Source organism: Schistocerca nitens, chromosome 2 (genome assembly GCF_023898315.1).
Source record: "Schistocerca nitens isolate TAMUIC-IGC-003100 chromosome 2, iqSchNite1.1, whole genome shotgun sequence".
Taxonomy (NCBI): Eukaryota; Metazoa; Arthropoda; class Insecta; order Orthoptera; family Acrididae; genus Schistocerca; species Schistocerca nitens.
In genome coordinates this window covers 265,595,526-265,616,355 of record NC_064615.1, presented here as the reverse complement: position 1 = coordinate 265,616,355, position 20,830 = coordinate 265,595,526, and the positions used below count along the sequence as shown (strand labels likewise).

The following is a 20,830-nucleotide window of genomic DNA, read 5'->3' as shown; positions in this document are numbered from 1 at the left end:
AACCTAAGGTAGTAATCTAACGCACCACAACAGCTGCGGACAACGTGGAGGTAGTTGCAAACCACCCGGATCTTTGGATGCCAGATATCTTCTTCGACGGCAATAGCAAAGAGATGTGTTACAGTGGCTTGAGGAGTATGATATTGAACTGACGTTGGTGTCTTGACTACCAAATTGGCCTCATGTGAACCTTATGCAACACAGCCGGGAGGCTATTGGATGTCAGTTCCGTACTCTCAAACCTGTACATAGACATCAGGTGTTAGATAGCTTCAGATGCCGCCTAAGAACTTGACAACTCCATGCGATGCAGAATTGTTGCTTTGGTGCGTTCCAAATGGGTACCAACAAGCTATTAAGCGTGGCTGGTAGTGTATTTATCATTCAACAAGGTAATGTACATAGATTGCATTCATTGGTTTGCATATGTTACTAGCGCGGCATATGCGAGGGGTGTTCAATAAGTAATGCAACACATTTTTTTTCTGAAATCAAGTTGGTTTTATTCAGGATTGCAGTACACCATATTATTCCCCATTCTTTTGCCTAGAGAACCCTATTCTTGAATATACTCTTTGTTCAATACGACAGCCTTACGCCACCTTACTGAGAGGGCCCGTATGCCCGCGTCGTACCACACTGATGGTCGACACATGAGCCAACATCTTGCTGCGTGAATAACCTCCCCATTATCCATTTACTGCTACCCGTGGAGTGCGTCCTTGATTGAGCCAAAGAGATGGAAGTTGAGGTACGATATCTGGGCCGTAGATTGGAAGAGGAAGAACAATGCAGTGAAGTTTTGTGGTTTTTTTCTCGCGTGCGCAGACTTGTATGAGACCTTGTGTTGTCATGAAGGAGAATTTCGTTTGCATTTTTATGGCGACGAACAGGCTGAAATCGTTTCTTCAATTTCCTGATGGTAGCACAACATACTTCAGAGTTGATCGTTGCACCGTGAGGAAGGACATCAAAAAGAATAGCCCCCTCAGAATCCTCAGGACTTTAACCGCTGAGGATGCGGCTTTGAACATTTTCTTCGGAGGAGAGTTGCTGTGTACGCCACCCCATGGATTGCCATTAGAAGTGATGAACCCTGTTTCATCGCCTGTGGCTATGTTCGACAAAAAATGTCACGGCCAAGCAATTCTTCACAGATGCTCGTTCGTTGCACTTTATAGTCTTCTGTTATGAAGCAAGGATCCCAGCAGTTACACATCAGTGAGTACCACAACTGGTGAATGAATGTGTCAGTACTAGCAAGGGAGACGTCCAGTTGTGCAGCGAGGTGTGTCATTGTGATCTGTCGATCACCTCGAATGAGAGTGTCGACACGTTCCAACATTAATGAGAGTGTCGACACGTTCCAACATTTGAGGAGTCACAGCTGCGTATGGCCAGCTGGCACGGGAGAGATCGGACAGGTTTGTGCGACATTGTTGCGGTGTTAACAGACACCTCGCCTAACGACTTAACGTGCTTTTGTTCACTGCTAGGACTCTGTATACATTCTGCAAGCGCCTATGAATATCTGCGATGCTCTGGTTTTCTGCCAAAAGAAAGCCAATGACAGCTCTCTGCTTGGAACAGACCTCTGTTACAGTTCTTTTTTTTTTTTTTTTTTGAAGGGTATTTACAGTGCTGCCACCTATTGGAAGTTCATGAAACTATAGGAGCTGAAGCGGAAATATTCCACTATATCTTATAACAAATTCTGCATTTTTTTGAGGCGAAACTGGCCGACAAAAAAGAATACGTTGCATTACTTACTGAACGCACCTCGTATAATGTGATATGTAGGGTAGGGACACGCATGCAAACAGCGCTTCTGGATATGAGAGCAGAGCACTTACCTGTTGTGGAGGGGAGTCCTCCACAGTCTCGTGGGCCATCCGCAGCAGCGCCTGCGCCGCGGCCCGGCTGGGAACGGAACGCGCCGCCGGCCCGAGGCCGCCCCCGGCGTGGAGGCGGCGCACCAGGCGGCGCAGGTCCGAGGGGCGGCGAGCGCGCAGCAGGCGGAGGGCCCGCGTCGGGGGCGGCAGGTGGGGGCGGCCGGGCAGCGCCAGCGCCTCGCAGCGCCGGCCGCGCTCCAGCCGCACCCCCACCAGCGCCTCGGCCGCCACCGCCGCGCCGCCGTACACGCCGGCCGCGGGGGCGGAGGCGGGGGCGGTGGTCGGCAGCGGCTCTGGCGACGCCACCACCAGCGCCACGTCGGCGTGCTGCATCTGCTCCGCATACCACGTCAGAGGGTTCTGCTGGCAGGCGACGCGCGCGTCAGTGGCTGTCGTGGCAGGTGGGGGCGGCCGCAAGTGCGGGCGTATTGCGTATTGCATATGTGCAGGAGCTCCATCGTGCATGAACCACAGGTTGTGTCGTACTTGTAAAGGCACATGTTCTAGCAGCACAGGTAGAGTATCCCGTATGAAATCATGATAACGTGCTCCATTGAGCGTAGGTGGAAGAAACTAAAATGAGCTGTAACATGGAAACTAAGCGTTTCCGGACACATGTCCACATAACATCTTTTCTTTATTTGTGTATGAGGAATGTTTCCTGAAAGTTTGGCCGTACCTTTTTGTAACACCCTGTATTAATTTTTTACCCATGGCTTTACCCATGTATGTGTTTCCCACATATAATGAAACCTCTTCTGCCTCTCTGACCCTCTCTGAGTACACCTCTACCTCCCTCTGTCTGTCCACCTTATCCTCCCATCCCTACCTCTCTGTCTCCTATGTCTCTTCACCTCCTTGTCCCCTCCCTTTGTCCATTTACTCTGCCCCATCTCTCTGACTACATCCCCCTGCCCCTGACCATATGCCCCTCCCTATCTCCTTTCTCCAACTCCCCCTCCCCCTCTTCCTTTGCCACTTACAACTACCCTTTCCATCAGCCTCATGCATCTCCCCTGCCTCCACCTCACTCTGTTCATCCCCTCCTGTATACATCTTAATCTTTCCCATACCGTACCCTCCTGCATGCTTAGCCCTTGGATTAAACATGCGATTCCACATCAACACAACACACCTGTCTTTCACAGCAGCTTACATTTTGGGCCCTGGAAAACCTTTTCTTGCCCTTCTCCTATAGGCTGCCCTCAAAGCAAGTTCATTTGACAGGCCAATATTGTTCTCGCGTAGCATACCTGTTATGCAGTGCTGCCTATACACCAGGGGCTGCCCTCAAAGCTTAGTTCACTGCAGTCTCAAAATCGCAAAACAGCACCGTGGCTATACTAGTTTCCTGTTTTCCTTCTTCCATCTCTTCTCTTAAAGGGGGCAGGACATCAAACGGGCCGACTTGGAGCAGGAGAGGCACCACAGGACATTTTAATTTCCACTGTCTATACTTTTACAAGTAAATTCATAAAACTTTGTCAGCATGACCAGGGAGGATTCAGGATTCGCACTCGTAGCAGCGGAAGTTCAAAAACATAACACAATAATTCTTTTTACATGTGAAAATTCATCATTTCTTCACTTACTATTGACTGCATTTGTTGCTATAGGTACACTTTTCTTCATAAGTAAGAGAGACTGTTCGATGAATTTTGCACAGCATACAAACCATACTTACAGGTGTCTGAAACTCTAGAATCTATTTAATTTATGAAAAAATGAATGAGCTGTTACGTTTTAAACTTTATGTTTAGAAAAAAATCAAATTTTGTAGTTAAGTATCTCAATTTTTACCACAGTTTTTTATTAGATTTGGAAAATTCTAGAGTTTCATACAACTGTAAGTATGGTTTGTATGCTGTGCAAAATTCATCAAAGAATCTCTCTTACTTGTGAAGAAAAATGTACCTATAGCAACAAATGCAGTCAACAGTAAGTGAAAAAATGATGAAATTTCATATTAAAAAAAATTTGTTATGTTTTTGCATTTCCACTGCTACGAGTATGAATCCTGAATTCTTCCTGGTCATGCTGACAAAGTTTTATGAATTTATTTGTAAAACTATAGACAGCAGAAAATAAAATGTTCTGTGGTGCCTCTCCTGCTCCAAGTCGGCCCGTATGACGTCCTACCCCCCTTAACTTTATCCTATTACTGGCTGACAAACCCGGCATTGCCCAGTTATTCATTTTGCCAATTTTCCGTTTTCTATTAGAAAAGTAAACAAAAAAGTGATTGTATTTGTAGTGTAATACTGAAAAAAATACATTTCCATGTACTCGTGAAAACACCTTTGAAATTATGAAACAGTTTCTGTCCGCAGGGCGCAGCTGCTTCGCGTGTCAACAACGCGATTTTGTAAACGTCTCCATGGCAAAGCCTCTTCGTGGCTCTCTAGACCGCTATTCTTTTCGCCTACAGCCGTTTGCGCTTCACAGTTGGTTCAAAATGGCTCTGAGCACTAAGGGACTTAACATCTGAGGTCATCAGTCCCCTAGAACTTAGAACTACTTAAATATAACTAAACTAAGGACATCACACACATCCATGCCCGAGGCAGGATTCGAACTTGCGACCGTAGCGGTCGCGCGGTTCCAGAGTGAAGCGCCTAGAACCGCGATTTCCTTTAGTTGACTCGACTGTAAGAGTGTCTTAGTAGTAAGGAATAAATGTGTTAAAACTTCATGAATGATGAGGCATTTTTTCTTGCAGCTCAATGCTCATGACGTGAAAACTCTTGAACTAAGTGTCGTACAGTGATATATTTGTGTAGGCACATTCAGTGGCATATGTGGATACTGTCTGGAAAATGTGTTGCGAATAGAATTAGCAGAAAAGAGGTAATAAATCTAAACATCATCCATAACGCGGCAGTTTTTCAAGCACCTCTGTGTTTATGCCGTCATATCTCTTGAACTATGATATGTAAGTGGTTCTCACATCCACATAGATTGATACCTGACAGTGAGGGGTATGTGTACTAAGTTTGGTTCTAATCGGTTCTGTGGTTTAGGGGGCGACTTGGAAAAAAAGCACACACACACACACACACACACACACACACACACACACACACACACACACACACTTAATTACATACATCAACATTTATATAATGTTTGGATATCCAGCTCTTCCCCACAACAAACAGTTTCTTCAGGTTTGATATATTATATACCGATACCAATCATTTCTCTTATCATTTCTCTCTTAGGGTATCATTACTCACGCTCCACACAAAGTAATAAGTTGCTTCACACAATGTTAATAACACTAACATTCTGAGATACCACATATTTATTATCACATCGAACCATATTATTATTATTATTATTATTATTATTATTATTATTATGCATATGTATTATACGTATTATAATGTTAACCTACAAAGATTGTCTGGTTAGATGTAAGAGAGGGCATGAAGAGACTAATTTTGTCAGATGGAAAAAATGAAATACAGAGTGTCCCACTCAAACCTCCCTGATTTCAAAGACCCAGAAAAAAACCACAGTTGTTACGACAATGTAAAATGCACCACATTGTAGAGCCTTTCAAAGAATTTATTTATTTATCATCAATACACCTCTACATGTGAACCATTTGTAGCACGAAGAATATCGAGTCTATATTCAATTTCTTGGCAAGTTCTTTGTAACATTTCCTCTGTTATTGTTGCAATCGCATTAGTGATACGATGTCGCAACGTAGGAATGTCGTCCACTTTGGTCGCATGCACGCGGTCCTTCACGAATCCCCACATGAATAAATCAAGTGGCGTAACGTCGGGTGAACGTGGTGGCCAGGCAATGGGTCCTCTGCGTCCGATCCAACGATTGGGAAATTTCCTACCCAGGAGCTTGCGAACAGCCGTTGACCAATGCGGCGGAGCTCCATCTTGTTGAAAAATGATGCTGAGTTGCAAGTCTTGCATCTGAGGATAATCAAGCTGCACTAACATGTCCAGATACACTGACCCATTCACTGTTTGTTCCGCAAAGAAGAAAGGTCCAACAATTCTGTCGTGCATTTAGCCCACACCAGGCGTTTAGTTTAGGGCTATCACGAGCATGTTCAGTGACAAAGTGCGGATTTTGCAAACCCCAAATGCCTATTAACCCTTCCCGATAGATGAAAGGTTCTCTCATCTGAGAATAAACATCTTCCAGGAAGCTGGCATCTATATCAATACGCTGCAGCATATCCGCAGCAAATTGTTGTCGGAGTGGTTTGTCGTTCGCCGTCAGATGTTGCAGAATTTTGCACTTTGTAAGCAGACATGCGAAGACGCTGGTGAACTACACGATGCAATGTTGATCGAGGTATATCAAATTGTCTAGATGCTCGACGAATTGACTTACGTGGCCTTCTGAGAAACGTTTGTCTGATGTCCTGCACTCTCTCTCTTGAAACTCCGTAACGTGCACTGCCAGAATGTTTTGGAACACTTCCTGTTGTCAGAAACTTCCTATACCATTCCTTAATTGTTTCCACGTCAGATGGATCACGTTCATACACATGACGATAATTTCTTTACACAGTAATCGGCAATTTTCTTTCTGCAAACCACACTACTGCTCGTACGCGCTGCTGTGGAGTCGCTATTTTTAATTCATGCGACCATGGTGCACTCTGGCGACTATACTTTGCACATCTGACGTGGTAATATAAATTCTTTGAGATGCTCTACAATGTGGTGCATTTTTCGTTGTCGTTCCTACTGTGGTTTTTCTCTCCTTGTTTCTCGAAATCAGGGAGGTTTGAATGGGACACCCTGGGTATCTTTCTACCTCCCACCTATTTTCACTAATAGATAGGCTGATTCACGAAGAAGGTTCGTATAAATAACTTATAAAAATTTTGTGCAAATTGGCTGAACTAAGATGAATTAAAGGCCTCTGCTGCTGTGAAAACAGTTCCACTGCCATCTAGCTGAGAAAGGCAGAACTCGTTGGAAACACAGTTCTGCACAGCATAATGTAGCCCCATTCAAACTGAATGTGCGTGAATCTTCCATTTCTTCCGGTGTACCAACAACAGGCAGAATATTTTCGGCGTGTCGTACTCAGTGTGGACTCGCCTTAACATATTCACATATATTATTTTTTATACACTTTCCTGTTAAGCTAATCTCCATTCAGGATAAAGAGATGTAGGCCTTTTACTATTATTTAAAAAGATAATGCGGTATGTCAGCTCTATTTCGTGGACAGCAACATGTAACCTAAATTGCACTAGCCAACAAGTCGCAGCATTGGTTCAAATGGCTCTGAGCACTATGGGACTCAACTGCTGAGGTCATTAGTCCCCTAGAACTTAGTACTACTTAAACCTAACTAACCTAAGGACATCACAAACATCCATGCCCGAGGCAGGATTCGAACCTGCGACCGTAGCGGTCTTGCGGTTCCAGACTGCAGCGCCTTTAACCGCACGGCCACTTCGGCCGGCTAAGTCGCAGCATTGCTTGTAATCATTGGTCAATTCGTGAGGTACTTAAAGAAGGAAACAGATATCAGCACGATCTTCTTGATACCTTAAGCCTACAAAATGGGATGGCATTCAGAAATTCCTTGTAGATGACTACAGAAGATTTCGAAAGGCTCCTACAGACGATTGAGGAGGATGCATTTTGACAAAAGAAGACCACTTCAGATTGCCAATTTGTGCTTCTGTCAGATTAACAATCACAATTTGCTCTCGTAATTCACTGCAAATTCTTTGAACAATAGGCAGTGAGTTATTTAACTTTGAAGTATCGTTATAAATATGAGCAATGCAAAAAGATAACCACTCCATTATCAATCTGTGATGTAAGACTATACAATGCGAAATAATCAAATCTTTTTACGGAATAATTTTCCTCCAATCATTTGAAAACAAGTGCATAGCAAAAAAACCACATGATTTCAAAATCTGGTTTTTAAATTTTTATCTAAAAAGTAAAACTTTTTGCGAAAAAATATTTTGGCAAGGAATACAGATCTTTCTTCTACGTAAAGTTTTTTCATCAGTGTAGCAGATGACTCAACTTTCAGCTTTCACTTCCCTTGAATAAAATCTAGATGTGGGCACGATCCTTTGCACGGTAGGACGAAAAATATTACGCAGTTGTACCAGTTTCTTTGGCTCTTCTGTTTGCATTCTGCCTTGTGGCTGCTCTAGCGCCTGAAAGCAGGCAAACACCGCCCTAGGGGTGTTGGAAGGGTTGCCAAACTCTCAGGCGCTATAGAGCACATTTGTAACGTGCTCAACTAAGGTGCGTGGGTGGCACTGACGTTGTTACCAAACTGGGGCATATTTGTAACGTGCTCGACTAAGGTGCTTGGGTGGCGACAGTTTTGTCAAACCGGGGAGGGGATTTAGAGAGCTGTTTTATTCACTCACATATTAACGTTGCAAATCCCACCCCCCTCCCCCCGTGGTCACGCCATAAGAGAGCGTGAAAAAAAAAGGGATGATGACAATGTATAAGTACCACGAATCAAGTATCTCGGTCAAATTTTGTCGAACTGTTCCTGTGGTGTCACCGCCAGACACCACACTTGCTAGGTGGTAGCCTTTAAATCGGTCGCGGTCCGTTAGTATACGTCGGACCCGCGTGTCGCCACTATCAGTGATTGCAGACCGAGCGCCACCACATGGCAGGTCTAGAGAGATTTCCTAGCACTCGCCCTAGTTGTACAGCCGACTTTGCTAGCGATGGTTCACTGCCTACTTACGTTCTCATTTGCCAAGACGATAGTTTAGCATAGCCTTCCGCTATGTCATTTGCTACGACATAGCAAGGCACCATTATCAGTTACTATTGATATTGTGAATCATGTACCGTCAAGACCGACGTTCATCATTAATGGATTAAAGTTAAGTATTCCACCAGCTACGTCCGTTTTTATAAATTCTAATTTCCTTGTCCTGTTCCAGCCCTCACGCCAGCCTGCGTGAGCTAAAACGCGTGCATTTCGGCCTCCTCTAGTAACACGGTATTGGCTCTCCTGCCAACCACAACATTGGCGACGAGGCAAAACCGCGTTCTTCTCTAAACTGCCCTGATTAAAAAAAAAAAAATGGCTCTGAGCACTATGGGACTTAACTTCTGAGGTCATCAGTCCCCTAGACCTTAGAACTACTTAAACCTCACTAACCTAAGGACATCACACACATCCATGCCTGAGGCAGGATTCGAACCTGCGTCCGTCGTGGCCGCGCGGTTCCAGACTGTAGCGCCTAGAACCGCGCGGCCACCGCGGCCGGCTGCCCTGATTTACTTGTGTAATGGCTTCGCCACAATCTCCAGATGTACTGTCCGAATTTTATCGCTTACAGAATCAGTAGACGCAGGCATTACTGGATGCCCTTGGACAGCTCGTCCAGGGTCAACGCGCAATGCAAAACGATGCGGCAGCCGCCGCTCCACCGCTAACCCAGCCACAACACGCTGTTGCACCAACTTTTCGACCTTTTGATGCTGCACTGGAAGGCTGGACGGAGTTGTCACGCCAATTTGGATTCCATCTCGCTGCCTACAGAATTCAAGGTAACGAGCGGCAGCCTTATCTCTTATCATCGGTCGGCGTACAAACGTACCGTGTGTAAGTAGGCTGTTTAGGTTTTCTTATTGGTAACGCCACCTCTGTATAAAAATCACTGGCTGTGCTGTGTGCAGTCTGTGTCTAGTTTGCATTGTTGTCTGCCATTGTAGTGTTAGGCAGCTGGCTGTGAACAGCGCATAGCGTTGCGCAGTTGGAGGTGATCCGCCAGCAGTGGTGGATGTGGGGAGAGAGATGGCGGAGTTTTGTAATTTGTCATGAACTGCTATATATATTATGACTATTAAGGTAAATACAGTGTTTGTTCTCTATTAATATCTTTCATTTGCTAACTATCCCTATCAGTAGTTAGTGCCTTCCATAGTTTGAATCTTTTATTTAGCTGGCAGTAGTGGCGCCTGCTGTATTGCAGTAGTTCGAGTAACCAAGATTTTTGTGAGGTAAGCGATTTGTGAAACGCTTAGGTTAATGTTAGTCAGGGCCATTCTTTCGTAGGGATTTTTTGAAAGTCAGATTGCGTTGCGCTAACAAAATATTGTGTGTCAGTTTAAGGACAGTCTTGTACAACTGTTCAAAGGGGACGTTTCATATGTCGACCCTTAGCCTAGGATACCTCACTGGAATCTTCTGATTTTTTCTTGTAGTTTGTGTAATTAGTGTAGATATTAAACTTCCTGGCAGATTAAAACAGTGTGCCCGACCGAGACTCGAACTCGGGACCTTTGCCTTTCGCGGGCAAGTGCTCTACCAACTGAGCTACCGAAGCACGACTCACGCCCGGTACTCACAGCTTTACTTCTGCCAGTACCTCGTCTCCTACCTTCCAAACTTTACAGAAGCTCTCCTGCATGGTTCGCAGGAGAGCTTCTGTAAAGTTTGGAAGGTAGGAGACGAGGTACTGGCAGAAGTAAAGCTGTGAGTACCGGGCGTGATTCGTGCTTCGGTAGCTCAGTTGGTAGAGCACTTGTCCGCGAAAGGCAAAGGTCCCGAGTTCGAGTCTCGGTCGGGCACACAGTTTTAATCTGCCAGGAAGTTTCATATCAGCGCACACTCCGCTGCAGAGTGAAAATCTCATTCTGGAAACATCCCCCAGGCTGTGGCTAAGCCATGTCTCCGCAATATCCTTTCTTTCAGGAGTGCTAGTTCTGCATGGTTCGCAGGAGAGCTTCTGTACAGTTTGGAAGGTAGGAGACGAGGTACTGGCAGAATTAAAGCTGTGAGTACCGGGTGTGAGTCGTGCTTCGGTCGCTCAGTTGGTAGAGCACTTGCCCGCGAAAGGCAAAGGTCCCGAGTTCGAGTCTCGGTCGGGCACACAGTTTTAATCTGCCAGGAAGTTTCATATCAGCGCACACTCCGCTGCAGAGTGAAAATCTCATTCTGGAAACATCCCCCAGGCTGTGGCTAAGCCATGTCTCCGCAATATCCTTTCTTTCAGGAGTGCTAGTTCTGCTTGGTTCGCAGGAGAGCTTCTGTAAAGTTTGGAAGGTAGGAGACGAGGTACTGGCAGAAGTAAAGCTGTGAATACCGGGCGTGAGTCGTGCTTCGGTCGCTCAGTTGGTAGAGCTCTTGCCCGCGAAAGGCAAAGGTCCCGAGTTCGAGTCTCGGTCGGGCACACAGTTTTAATCTGCCAGGAAGTTTCATATCAGCGCACACTCCGCTGCAGAGTGAAAATCTCATTCTGGAAACATCCCCCAGGCTGTGGCTAAGCCATGTCTCCGCAATATCCTTTCTTTCAGGAGTGCTAGTTCTGCATGGTTCGCAGGAGAGCTTCTGTACAGTTTGGAAGGTAGGAGACGAGGTACTGGCAGAAGTAAAGCTGTGCGTACCGGGCGTGAGTCGTACTTCGGTCGCTCAGTTGGTAGAGCACTTGCCCGCGAAAGGCAAAGGTCCCGAGTTCGAGTCTCGGTCGGGCACACAGTTTTAATCTGCCAGGAAGTTTCATATCAGCGCACACTCCGCTGCAGAGTGAAAATCTCATTCTGGAAACATCCCCCAGGCTGTGGCTAAGCCATGTCTCCGCAATATCCTTTCTTTCAGGAGTGCTAGTTCTGCATGGTTCGCAGGAGAGCTTCTGTAAAGTTTGGAAGGTAGGAGACGAGGTACTGGCAGAAGTAAAGCTGTGAGTACCGGGCGTGAGTCGTGCTTCGGTAGCTCAGTTGGTAGAGCACTTGCCCGCGAAAGGCAAAGGTCCCGAGTTCGAGTCTCGGTCGGGCACACAGTTTTAATCTGCCAGGAAGTTTCATATCAGCGCACACTCCGCTGCAGAGTGAAAATCTCATTCTGGAAACATCCCCCAGGCTGTGGCTAAGCCATGTCTCCGCAATATCCTTTCTTTCAGGAGTGCTAGTTCTGCATGGTTCGCAGGAGAGCTTCTGTACAGTTTGGAAGGTAGGAGACGAGGTACTGGCAGAATTAAAGCTGTGAGTACCGGGTGTGAGTCGTGCTTCGGTCGCTCAGTTGGTAGAGCACTTGCCCGCGAAAGGCAAAGGTCCCGAGTTCGAGTCTCGGTCGGGCACACAGTTTTAATCTGCCAGGAAGTTTCATATCAGCGCACACTCCGCTGCAGAGTGAAAATCTCATTCTGGAAACATCCCCCAGGCTGTGGCTAAGCCATGTCTCCGCAATATCCTTTCTTTCAGGAGTGCTAGTTCTGCTTGGTTCGCAGGAGAGCTTCTGTAAAGTTTGGAAGGTAGGAGACGAGGTACTGGCAGAAGTAAAGCTGTGAATACCTGGCGTGAGTCGTGCTTCGGTCGCTCAGTTGGTAGAGCTCTTGCCCGCGAAAGGCAAAGGTCCCGAGTTCGAGTCTCGGTCGGGCACACAGTTTTAATCTGCCAGGAAGTTTCATATCAGCGCACACTCCGCTGCAGAGTGAAAATCTCATTCTGGAAACATCCCCCAGGCTGTGGCTAAGCCATGTCTCCGCAATATCCTTTCTTTCAGGAGTGCTAGTTCTGCATGGTTCGCAGGAGAGCTTCTGTAAAGTTTGGAAGGTAGGAGACGAGGTACTGGCAGAAGTAAAGCTGTGCGTACCGGGCGTGAGTCGTACTTCGGTCGCTCAGTTGGTAGAGCACTTGCCCGCGAAAGGCAAAGGTCCCGAGTTCGAGTCTCGGTCGGGCACACAGTTTTAATCTGCCAGGAAGTTTCATATCAGCGCACACTCCGCTGCAGAGTGAAAATCTCATTCTGGAAACATCCCCCAGGCTGTGGCTAAGCCATGTCTCCGCAATATCCTTTCTTTCAGGAGTGCTAGTTCTGCATGGTTCGCAGGAGAGCTTCTGTAAAGTTTGGAAGGTAGGAGACGAGGTACTGGCAGAAGTAAAGCTGTGAGTACCGGGCGTGAGTCGTGCTTCGGTAGCTCAGTTGGTAGAGCACTTGCCCGCGAAAGGCAAAGGTCCCGAGTTCGAGTCTCGGTCGGGCACACAGTTTTAATCTGCCAGGAAGTTTCATATCAGCGCACACTCCGCTGCAGAGTGAAAATCTCATTCTGGAAACATCCCCCAGGCTGTGGCTAAGCCATGTCTCCGCAATATCCTTTCTTTCAGGAGTGCTAGTTCTGCATGGTTCGCAGGAGAGCTTCTGTACAGTTTGGAAGGTAGGAGACGAGGTACTGGCAGAATTAAAGCTGTGAGTACCGGGTGTGAGTCGTGCTTCGGTCGCTCAGTTGGTAGAGCACTTGCCCGCGAAAGGCAAAGGTCCCGAGTTCGAGTCTCGGTCGGGCACACAGTTTTAATCTGCCAGGAAGTTTCATATCAGCGCACACTCCGCTGCAGAGTGAAAATCTCATTCTGGAAACATCCCCCAGGCTGTGGCTAAGCCATGTCTCCGCAATATCCTTTCTTTCAGGAGTGCTAGTTCTGCTTGGTTCGCAGGAGAGCTTCTGTAAAGTTTGGAAGGTAGGAGACGAGGTACTGGCAGAAGTAAAGCTGTGAGTACCGGGCGTGAGTCGTGCTTCGGTAGCTCAGTTGGTAGAGCACTTGCCCGCGAAAGGCTAAGGTCCCGAGTTCGAGTCTCGGTCGGGCACACAGTTTTAATCCGCCAGGAAGTTTCATATCAGCGCACACTCCGCTGCAGAGTGAAAATCTCATTCTGGAAACATCCCCCAGGCTGTGGCTAAGCCATGTCTCCGCAATATCCTTTCTTTCAGGAGTGCTAGTTCTGCATGGTTCGCAGGAGAGCTTCTGTAAAGTTTGGAAGGTAGGAGACGAGGTACTGGCAGAAGTAAAGCTGTGAGTACCGGGCGTGAGTCGTGCTTCGGTAGCTCAGTTGGTAGAGCACTTGCCCGCGAAAGGCAAAGGTCCCGAGTTCGTGTCTCGGTTGGGCACACAGTTTTAATCTGCCAGGAAGTTTCATATCAGCGCACACTCCGCTGCAGAGTGAAAATCTCATTCTGGAAACATCCCCCAGGCTGTGGCTAAGCCATGTCTCCGCAATATCCTTTCTTTCAGGAGTGCTAGTTCTGCATGGTTCGCAGGAGAGCTTCTGTAAAGTTTGGAAGGTAGGAGACGAGGTACTGACAGAAGTAAAGCTGTGAGTACCGGCCGTGAGTCGTGCTTCGGTAGCTCAGTTGGTAGAGCACTTGCCCGCGAAAGGCAAAGGTCCCGAGTTCGAGTCTCGGTCGGGCACACAGTTTTAATCTGCCAGGAAGTTTCATATCAGCGCACACTCCGCTGCAGAGTGAAAATCTGATTCTAGTGTAGATATTGTTTATTGCTAGCGCGTAATTGTAGAGAGAATCTCCTTTGTAGTTGCAGTCTTTGATTGTTGTACAGTAAAACAGTTGTGGCATTTATGTAGATTTGCACCAAGTATTTTGCAGCTGCGCTTGCAATTAACTAGATATTATTTTCAGTGCTATGTTATTGTGTTCTCTTATTTTTGCTCTTCAAATTGTGCTTTTCTGTGTTATCGTGTGAAATATTGTGTCAATAATGGCGTGTGAAAAACGTAACACTAGGCTCCAAAGTAAACTGAGAAATGACAGTGAAGACGAAAGCAGTGTGTTAGCGCCGCAGAGTAATGAATTAACTAATGTTCAAAGTAGTAATTTGGTAATTGCGCATAGGGAAATGGAGCGGGTTGCAAATAATGGTGTAGACAGTGAAACAATTAGTGAACAGGCAAGCATTATCGATCGATCGGTCGGCAACAGCTCGCCTCAGGAATCCGAAATGACACGACACGATCTCGCAAATACTGTAGATTCAGGTTTTGGATCCTCACCGTTTTCTCAAATAAGTCAAGACGCATTTTCTGCTTGTCAAAATGTGAATGTTTCCGGTGCAAATTCACTGCCGAAAAGCACTGAGGAACATGTTCCAGACACCAGTGCATTGTTATTACAATTAATACAACAAATGGGACAAACACAGCAAAAGCTTCAAAAGTTAGACACAATAGAACAAAATCTTCGAAAGTTAGGCACAATGGAACAAAATCTTCGTAAGTTAGACACCACACTTGAACAAACACGTGAAGATTTAACTACTGAGTTACATAACATTGAATCGAAATGTCAAAAAGTCTGTAATGGCGTAAAAACACAAATTTGTGAGCATTTTCAACCTATTTTTTCGCGGCATGAAAATGCATTACAGAATCACGAAGCAGCCATAAAAGAACTGCAAATTATTGTTCATGAAAATCATGAGACCTTGCAAGCTAAAATTGACTCAGTTGCATCTACCGATACGGTTACGCAACTTGCAAAAACTCAGGAAAATTTAAAGGACACAGTAAATACTCTGAAACTTGGTTCAGAAAAACACACTGAGGAAATAAGTACACTATCGGAGAAAGTAGCCGAACTTTCGGATCAGTTCACTAACTTATCTACAAAGGTAGATGATGATCTGAATGACACAAGACCGGTAGTCTTTAACGACACAGAAGAGAGCGAACAAATTAGGAAATTCAAACAAAATCAGAATCAAATAAATACGCAACACCAAAGAGAAATCCGGGAAGTACAAGATCAGCTGACACAGGTAATACAAGAATTACGTATTTCAGAGGACACTCGCGCCCCAACACGGGAAGAGGGACTTAGAAATACGGAACACCCACAAGATAATAACACAGGACACTTCGGAAATTATGAAAGAAATTGGCAAGGTGCACCGAATTTTGAGATGGAACCGCCGACACGACGTAACAATGACAGATATGCTACTCGCCGACACGATGATTTTGACTATAAGCTGTTTATTACTACACGTAAATTCAAAACATTTAAGAATTCTGCCAACGACATTCATCCACAAGCGTGGCTCCATCAATTCTCTCATTGTTTTCCTCCCAACTGGTCATTGGAGCACAGGTTAGAATTTATGTGTGGCTACTTGGAGAATGAACCAGCTGTAAGAATGCGGTCGGTCATTCACGATTGCCACAGTGAAGGAGAGTTTTACCATGCCTTCCTCTTAGCATATTGGTCTCAAGCTACACAAGACCGAGTAAAACATAGCATCATGATGATGAAACACTTTGAACAATCTGAATTTTCCAGTCTTGTCAAATATTTTGAAGACATGTTGCATAAGAATCAGTATCTTTCAAACCCATACAGCCCCTCAGAACTCATCCGCATTTGCTTAATGAAATTGCCTGAACATTTACGACACATTATTTTGGCAGGACGTTGCAAAGACGACATTGAAGCTTTCCAGGGACTCCTACAAGAATTAGAAATTGACACAGACAGTCGCCGGATGCGAAAACAGGAAAACAATCACTACAGGTCACATACGTCACAATTCCGTGACGACAGAAACAGTAACTGGACACGACAAGGCTATTCTTACAACGCAAATCGTGACCAAAACAGACACCACCCATATGACAACCACTGGCAGAGTAATAATAGTTAAAGAGAAAGATCGCATTTCTGTAGTAATGAATATGACAGAGATAACCATAGAAACAGACAATATGGGAACCAAAACCATTATTATCACGGGAGACAGAATAACTTTAGACACAACGGTCCAGCGCGCAGTTACGATTCAGGGAGAAATTCTCCACCACGTGACCGACAAGAAAGAAACTATGGAATCTACCGACATGACGACAGACCTGAATTTCATCAGAACTGGCGGGATTCTAACAGAGCTGGGCCCTCTCGGCAAGGCGAATTTGTAGAAGTTAGGTCTCCTAATCCCAATAACGACGCGCGCCAACAAAGAGACAGACAATGACTCGCACCGCAGGCAGCCACCTGCGACCGCTGGCTTCGAGAAAAATAACATAAGACGCTAGCCTTGAGAAAAATTTTAGCATTCTTTACCGACGTATACCACATGACAATTGCGTTAAAGTTGAAACTCTGCGTACTAGGAAGAGTAAAGGTTTACACCACATTTCACATGTAAAACCGTTTGAAAGATAATCTGCTTTATAACTTTGTCTTTGCCATAAAATTTTTCACTTCACGTTACTAGTATGCTTTGTCAGACTTAGAATCTGTTAATATGCAACAATGTTTGAAGTTAAATATCCATTCAAGAACCAAGAGAACTTATTTCAACAGAAATTACGAATGCATTGTTATTGTGAACAAACGACACAATGTTATTGTGTGTGTACATTCTTGCTTGTTAGTTGCACGATTACGTAACGACTATCAGGCTTACATACTTAGAACATATACTGGTACTGCTAATGAGGTTTTAATGCAACATTTTGGTTTACTTGAAAATACATTCTGGATTTAAAGTACTTTCTGTGAGATACCAGTCGACACAGTGGTTAGTTTATGTGACAACTACACGATTTTATCACGACGCTACTAATGAGTGACCATTTACAATGTTGCTTTTGCGGTGTATCTGTTTTATATCTGCACAGTTTTCTGTTTTATTCTGGAAAGTAAAACATGTTTTAGTAGTAACTTTTGTGGTATAGCTACAATGAGACAGCCTTTTCCGTAGCACAACAATACGTTACAGTACAGTACTTTCTTCATCACAACAATAAGCGTAATAACTACGATATCTATACACAAAGCATTTCATTTTTGTTTATCATGAGGTAAGTACATTGATTTCAGCAGAACTTTGCTTACAGAGGACGATAACTACGACACTTCCACAGAATTATCTTACAGCAAGACGCACATTTAGCGCTACAGGACACGCATTTGAGAGATTAATTTGTACTTAAGCCATTTATTTTTCAAGATTTTTGAATTACGAAGAAAGTTTTCCATGATACATTTCATTCCATTGCTGTAATCTGTAACACCTGAAAGTATAATTACATTAATCCTCAGGGGGGTACACGCTTACTTTGTGTACCATGTGTTTGGCAAGCACAAGGAGCCCTAGCTAATATGGTATTTGCTTATACAACTTTACACATCGGTACCATATTTCTCCAACACAAAATACACAGCTATCTGATCATTTAACTGAGAGAGACAAACATTTTTTTTACTACGTCAGTGACAGATGTTTACGTAATTACACCATTGGATAACTTCATGTTTATGCAATTTCACAGTTGGGTAACTTCACACTTATGAAATTGTATTTTGTCTGTACTTTGTGAACTGTTCATATTTTTTCAGAACCATTGTGATACTATGAGAGCTTTGAATGATGTATTTGGTAAGGGAGCATGATTTTAAAGTACGTTTGAGGTAGATGACACTATTGAAATGAGCAGAGAATATTTTTTTAGGATTTGAAATTATTGCAGAAAGCTACGACGATTTTGAGAGTTGACTGAGGTGTTATGATGTTATTTTTACGACGACGATGTTTATTATGCTGCTGAGGTATGTTTGTGATCAATAAGCTGATGCTATATGAGGAATTTGATTATGCTATTTACTAATTATGATGAAATATTGAAGTGTCGTCGCAAGATTGACGTGTCGACGAATATATATATGTGTAATAAGGTAAGGAGTAATGAGTAGTGGTTAGGGACTCTGACTTGTGAAGAAGTATGTTGGAAACCAAGAATCGTACTTTAAGAGTTATGAAATGTGTGTAAATGCGTGACTGTATCACAATGCTGGCGAATATTTTTTTTGGACACTTATATTTATAGGATTTTGTTTCTACAGATTTGCAACGCTAATTCTTGACCTGTGAAATATTTTTTTATGAGACTGTCACTGTAGCGGAAACTGCTGTCGTAAATATTTCTGTAAGAAAGTTAAGTGACCACCTGCACGTAATGCATCATGGGCACCCAGATGGGCGACAGTCGCAAGGAAAGAAGTCATTAGTGTGTGCCAGAGGCGCAGGTGGAGAAGAAAAAAAAAGGGAGGCCATTATCCTCGCTATTGACGTTCCTTTGTAGAGAGCATCGCAAAAACGACACGGTCGAACTTGAAAACATATGATTACACTGTAGAGCTCTTAATTTATGATATTTACTGAAATGCCTAATGAAATGACGAGAAATGTTTTTATGTCTATACACCTGATTATGCCTACTGTCTCTCTAGTTGAGAGATTTTTCTACTAACTTATGAAATGCCATATGGCCATATGGCTAATGAAACATCATGCCGTCCTTTGTACATATTTGCTCATTTTCTTTAATATCTAGTTTCTAGCTGCACTGCAGCATTGGTTAAAATAAAATTTAATATATGTACTAATATAGTTATTTTATGCCTACAGATCGAGTCAATAAGAAATTTATGATCTACTTCCAAGAAAACGAGGGCACATAAATAGACATTTCCCTTCACAGGAATTGCATAAATAATTTCTTTACGATTTAGTAACTTATCTGCTAGTGTAAGTTCTCGTGATGCATCACTCTAGTGTTAAGATGTGACATAGGTATTAGACATGGCCATTTTTAGTGTACTACTTTTTCTGCTTGAGCTATGTCATGTTTAGGTATAAGATATTTCATTTTCTGCTTCTGCTTGCCAGGCATAGTGCTATTAAATTTCACTTTGCATTACTCTGTTAATCTAGTTATGCTACTGATTTAATTTTCTTGTTTGCTGCTCATTGCCTTATATTAGTTGTAATATTGCTGCTTGCTTTGACAATTTCCATTTTTTTCATTGCTATTTGTATTAATTGTTTTGTGCTGCTGCATTGCCTCGTCCCTTAGTTTAGCATCTGAGCTCAGTAGATTTAAGTTAGCTTAAGAGGGGGTAGACTATAGAAGAGAATGAGTTGCGATGAATTGGAAGAAATGCATTGAGAAGTTATACGAAAAAAGTACAGAAAGCAGGTATAGGTAGGATTTTCTTGGAAATAAATAATGAGGTAAGAAATATGTGAAATAAATACAGAAAGCATGCTTGGATAGGATTTTTTTGGTGGAAGCAAAGGTTGAAATAAGACGAAAGATCTATGGAATGAAGTTTTGGGTTGGACTGCAGTACCAAATGTTACACTGAAAACAAACCCTGTCCTTTCCTTTTGTGTTATCCCACTATGTGTTTGTGTTCCCTTGTGTTTTTGTGTTTTTCCTGTCTTTAAGTGTTTAGCTAATAAGATTTATGTTGTAGAATTTTTCAAATACTATGTTATTTTCTTCTTAAAGGTGTTTAGACATTATTTATTCTGTTTTGTTTTAATGCTCATGTGTGAAGTTGATGTTTCGAAAGTTATTCTGATCTTTTATGTATGTACTCATGTCATAATTCCTGTAACACTGACGTATATGTTATTTCGATTCTTTTGTAAAGCCTGTACTACAAATGTTATCTGTATTGTTATGTTCTTTAATGATGTATTTTGTACCTTTGTTATTGTATTCCTATGTTATAAAATTGTAATTGACACCAGGTCATCAAATTAAGTAACTTGTAAGTTCCATTTCACTGCACACGTTTCTGTTGGTCATGGTATATGGACAATATGTGAGAAGTAGGGACTGTTAGTGTTTGCACGTGTGTTAATAATTCAGCAAGGGACTGGATAACAGCATTGCTGGTTCTAAGGACAATTAAAAAACTTTGTGAGTGCACAAGTGGTGGTTTATGGACTTGCTATATTGTCCGCAAGACTCTTCGATGGTGATTGTGCAACTGCACAGTCGCAGCAGATGGCTTCTGGCCATTTCTACAAGGACTGCAGTGGGTCTGCACCTCTGGTGGCCCACCAGTACCGTAATCTCTACCAGGACTACAGTGGGTCTGCTCTGTGATGACCTACCTACCAATACTCTTCAAAACTTCGACTGACTCTGCTGTGGGTTTGCTCTGTTGTGGCCCATTACCTGTCAGCATGTCAAGAGTCAGCACTGTCTTTCCGTTGGAAGGACAACACTACTTCTTCAAGACTGCATGGCAATCCACTACTTCTGTGTGCAATTTCTTTTACTAATGAGTCTTAGTAAAAAAAACTGTAATTACTATTATGATGAATGATCAGAACAATCTTTATGGACTGTGAGAAAATTTT

General features: G+C 43.8%; 1 protein-coding gene across 1 annotated transcript in view; it reads right to left on the bottom strand.

The window, feature by feature from the left end:
- LOC126234976 (uncharacterized) overlaps window positions 1-20,830 on the bottom strand; it is a 241,749-nt gene that overhangs the window by 6,059 nt on the left and 214,860 nt on the right. Inside the window, exon 9 of the mRNA XM_049943714.1 lies at window positions 1,854-2,252. Within this exon, the coding sequence (XP_049799671.1) occupies window positions 1,854-2,252 (399 nt within the window). The remainder of the gene's footprint in view (window positions 1-1,853; window positions 2,253-20,830) is intronic.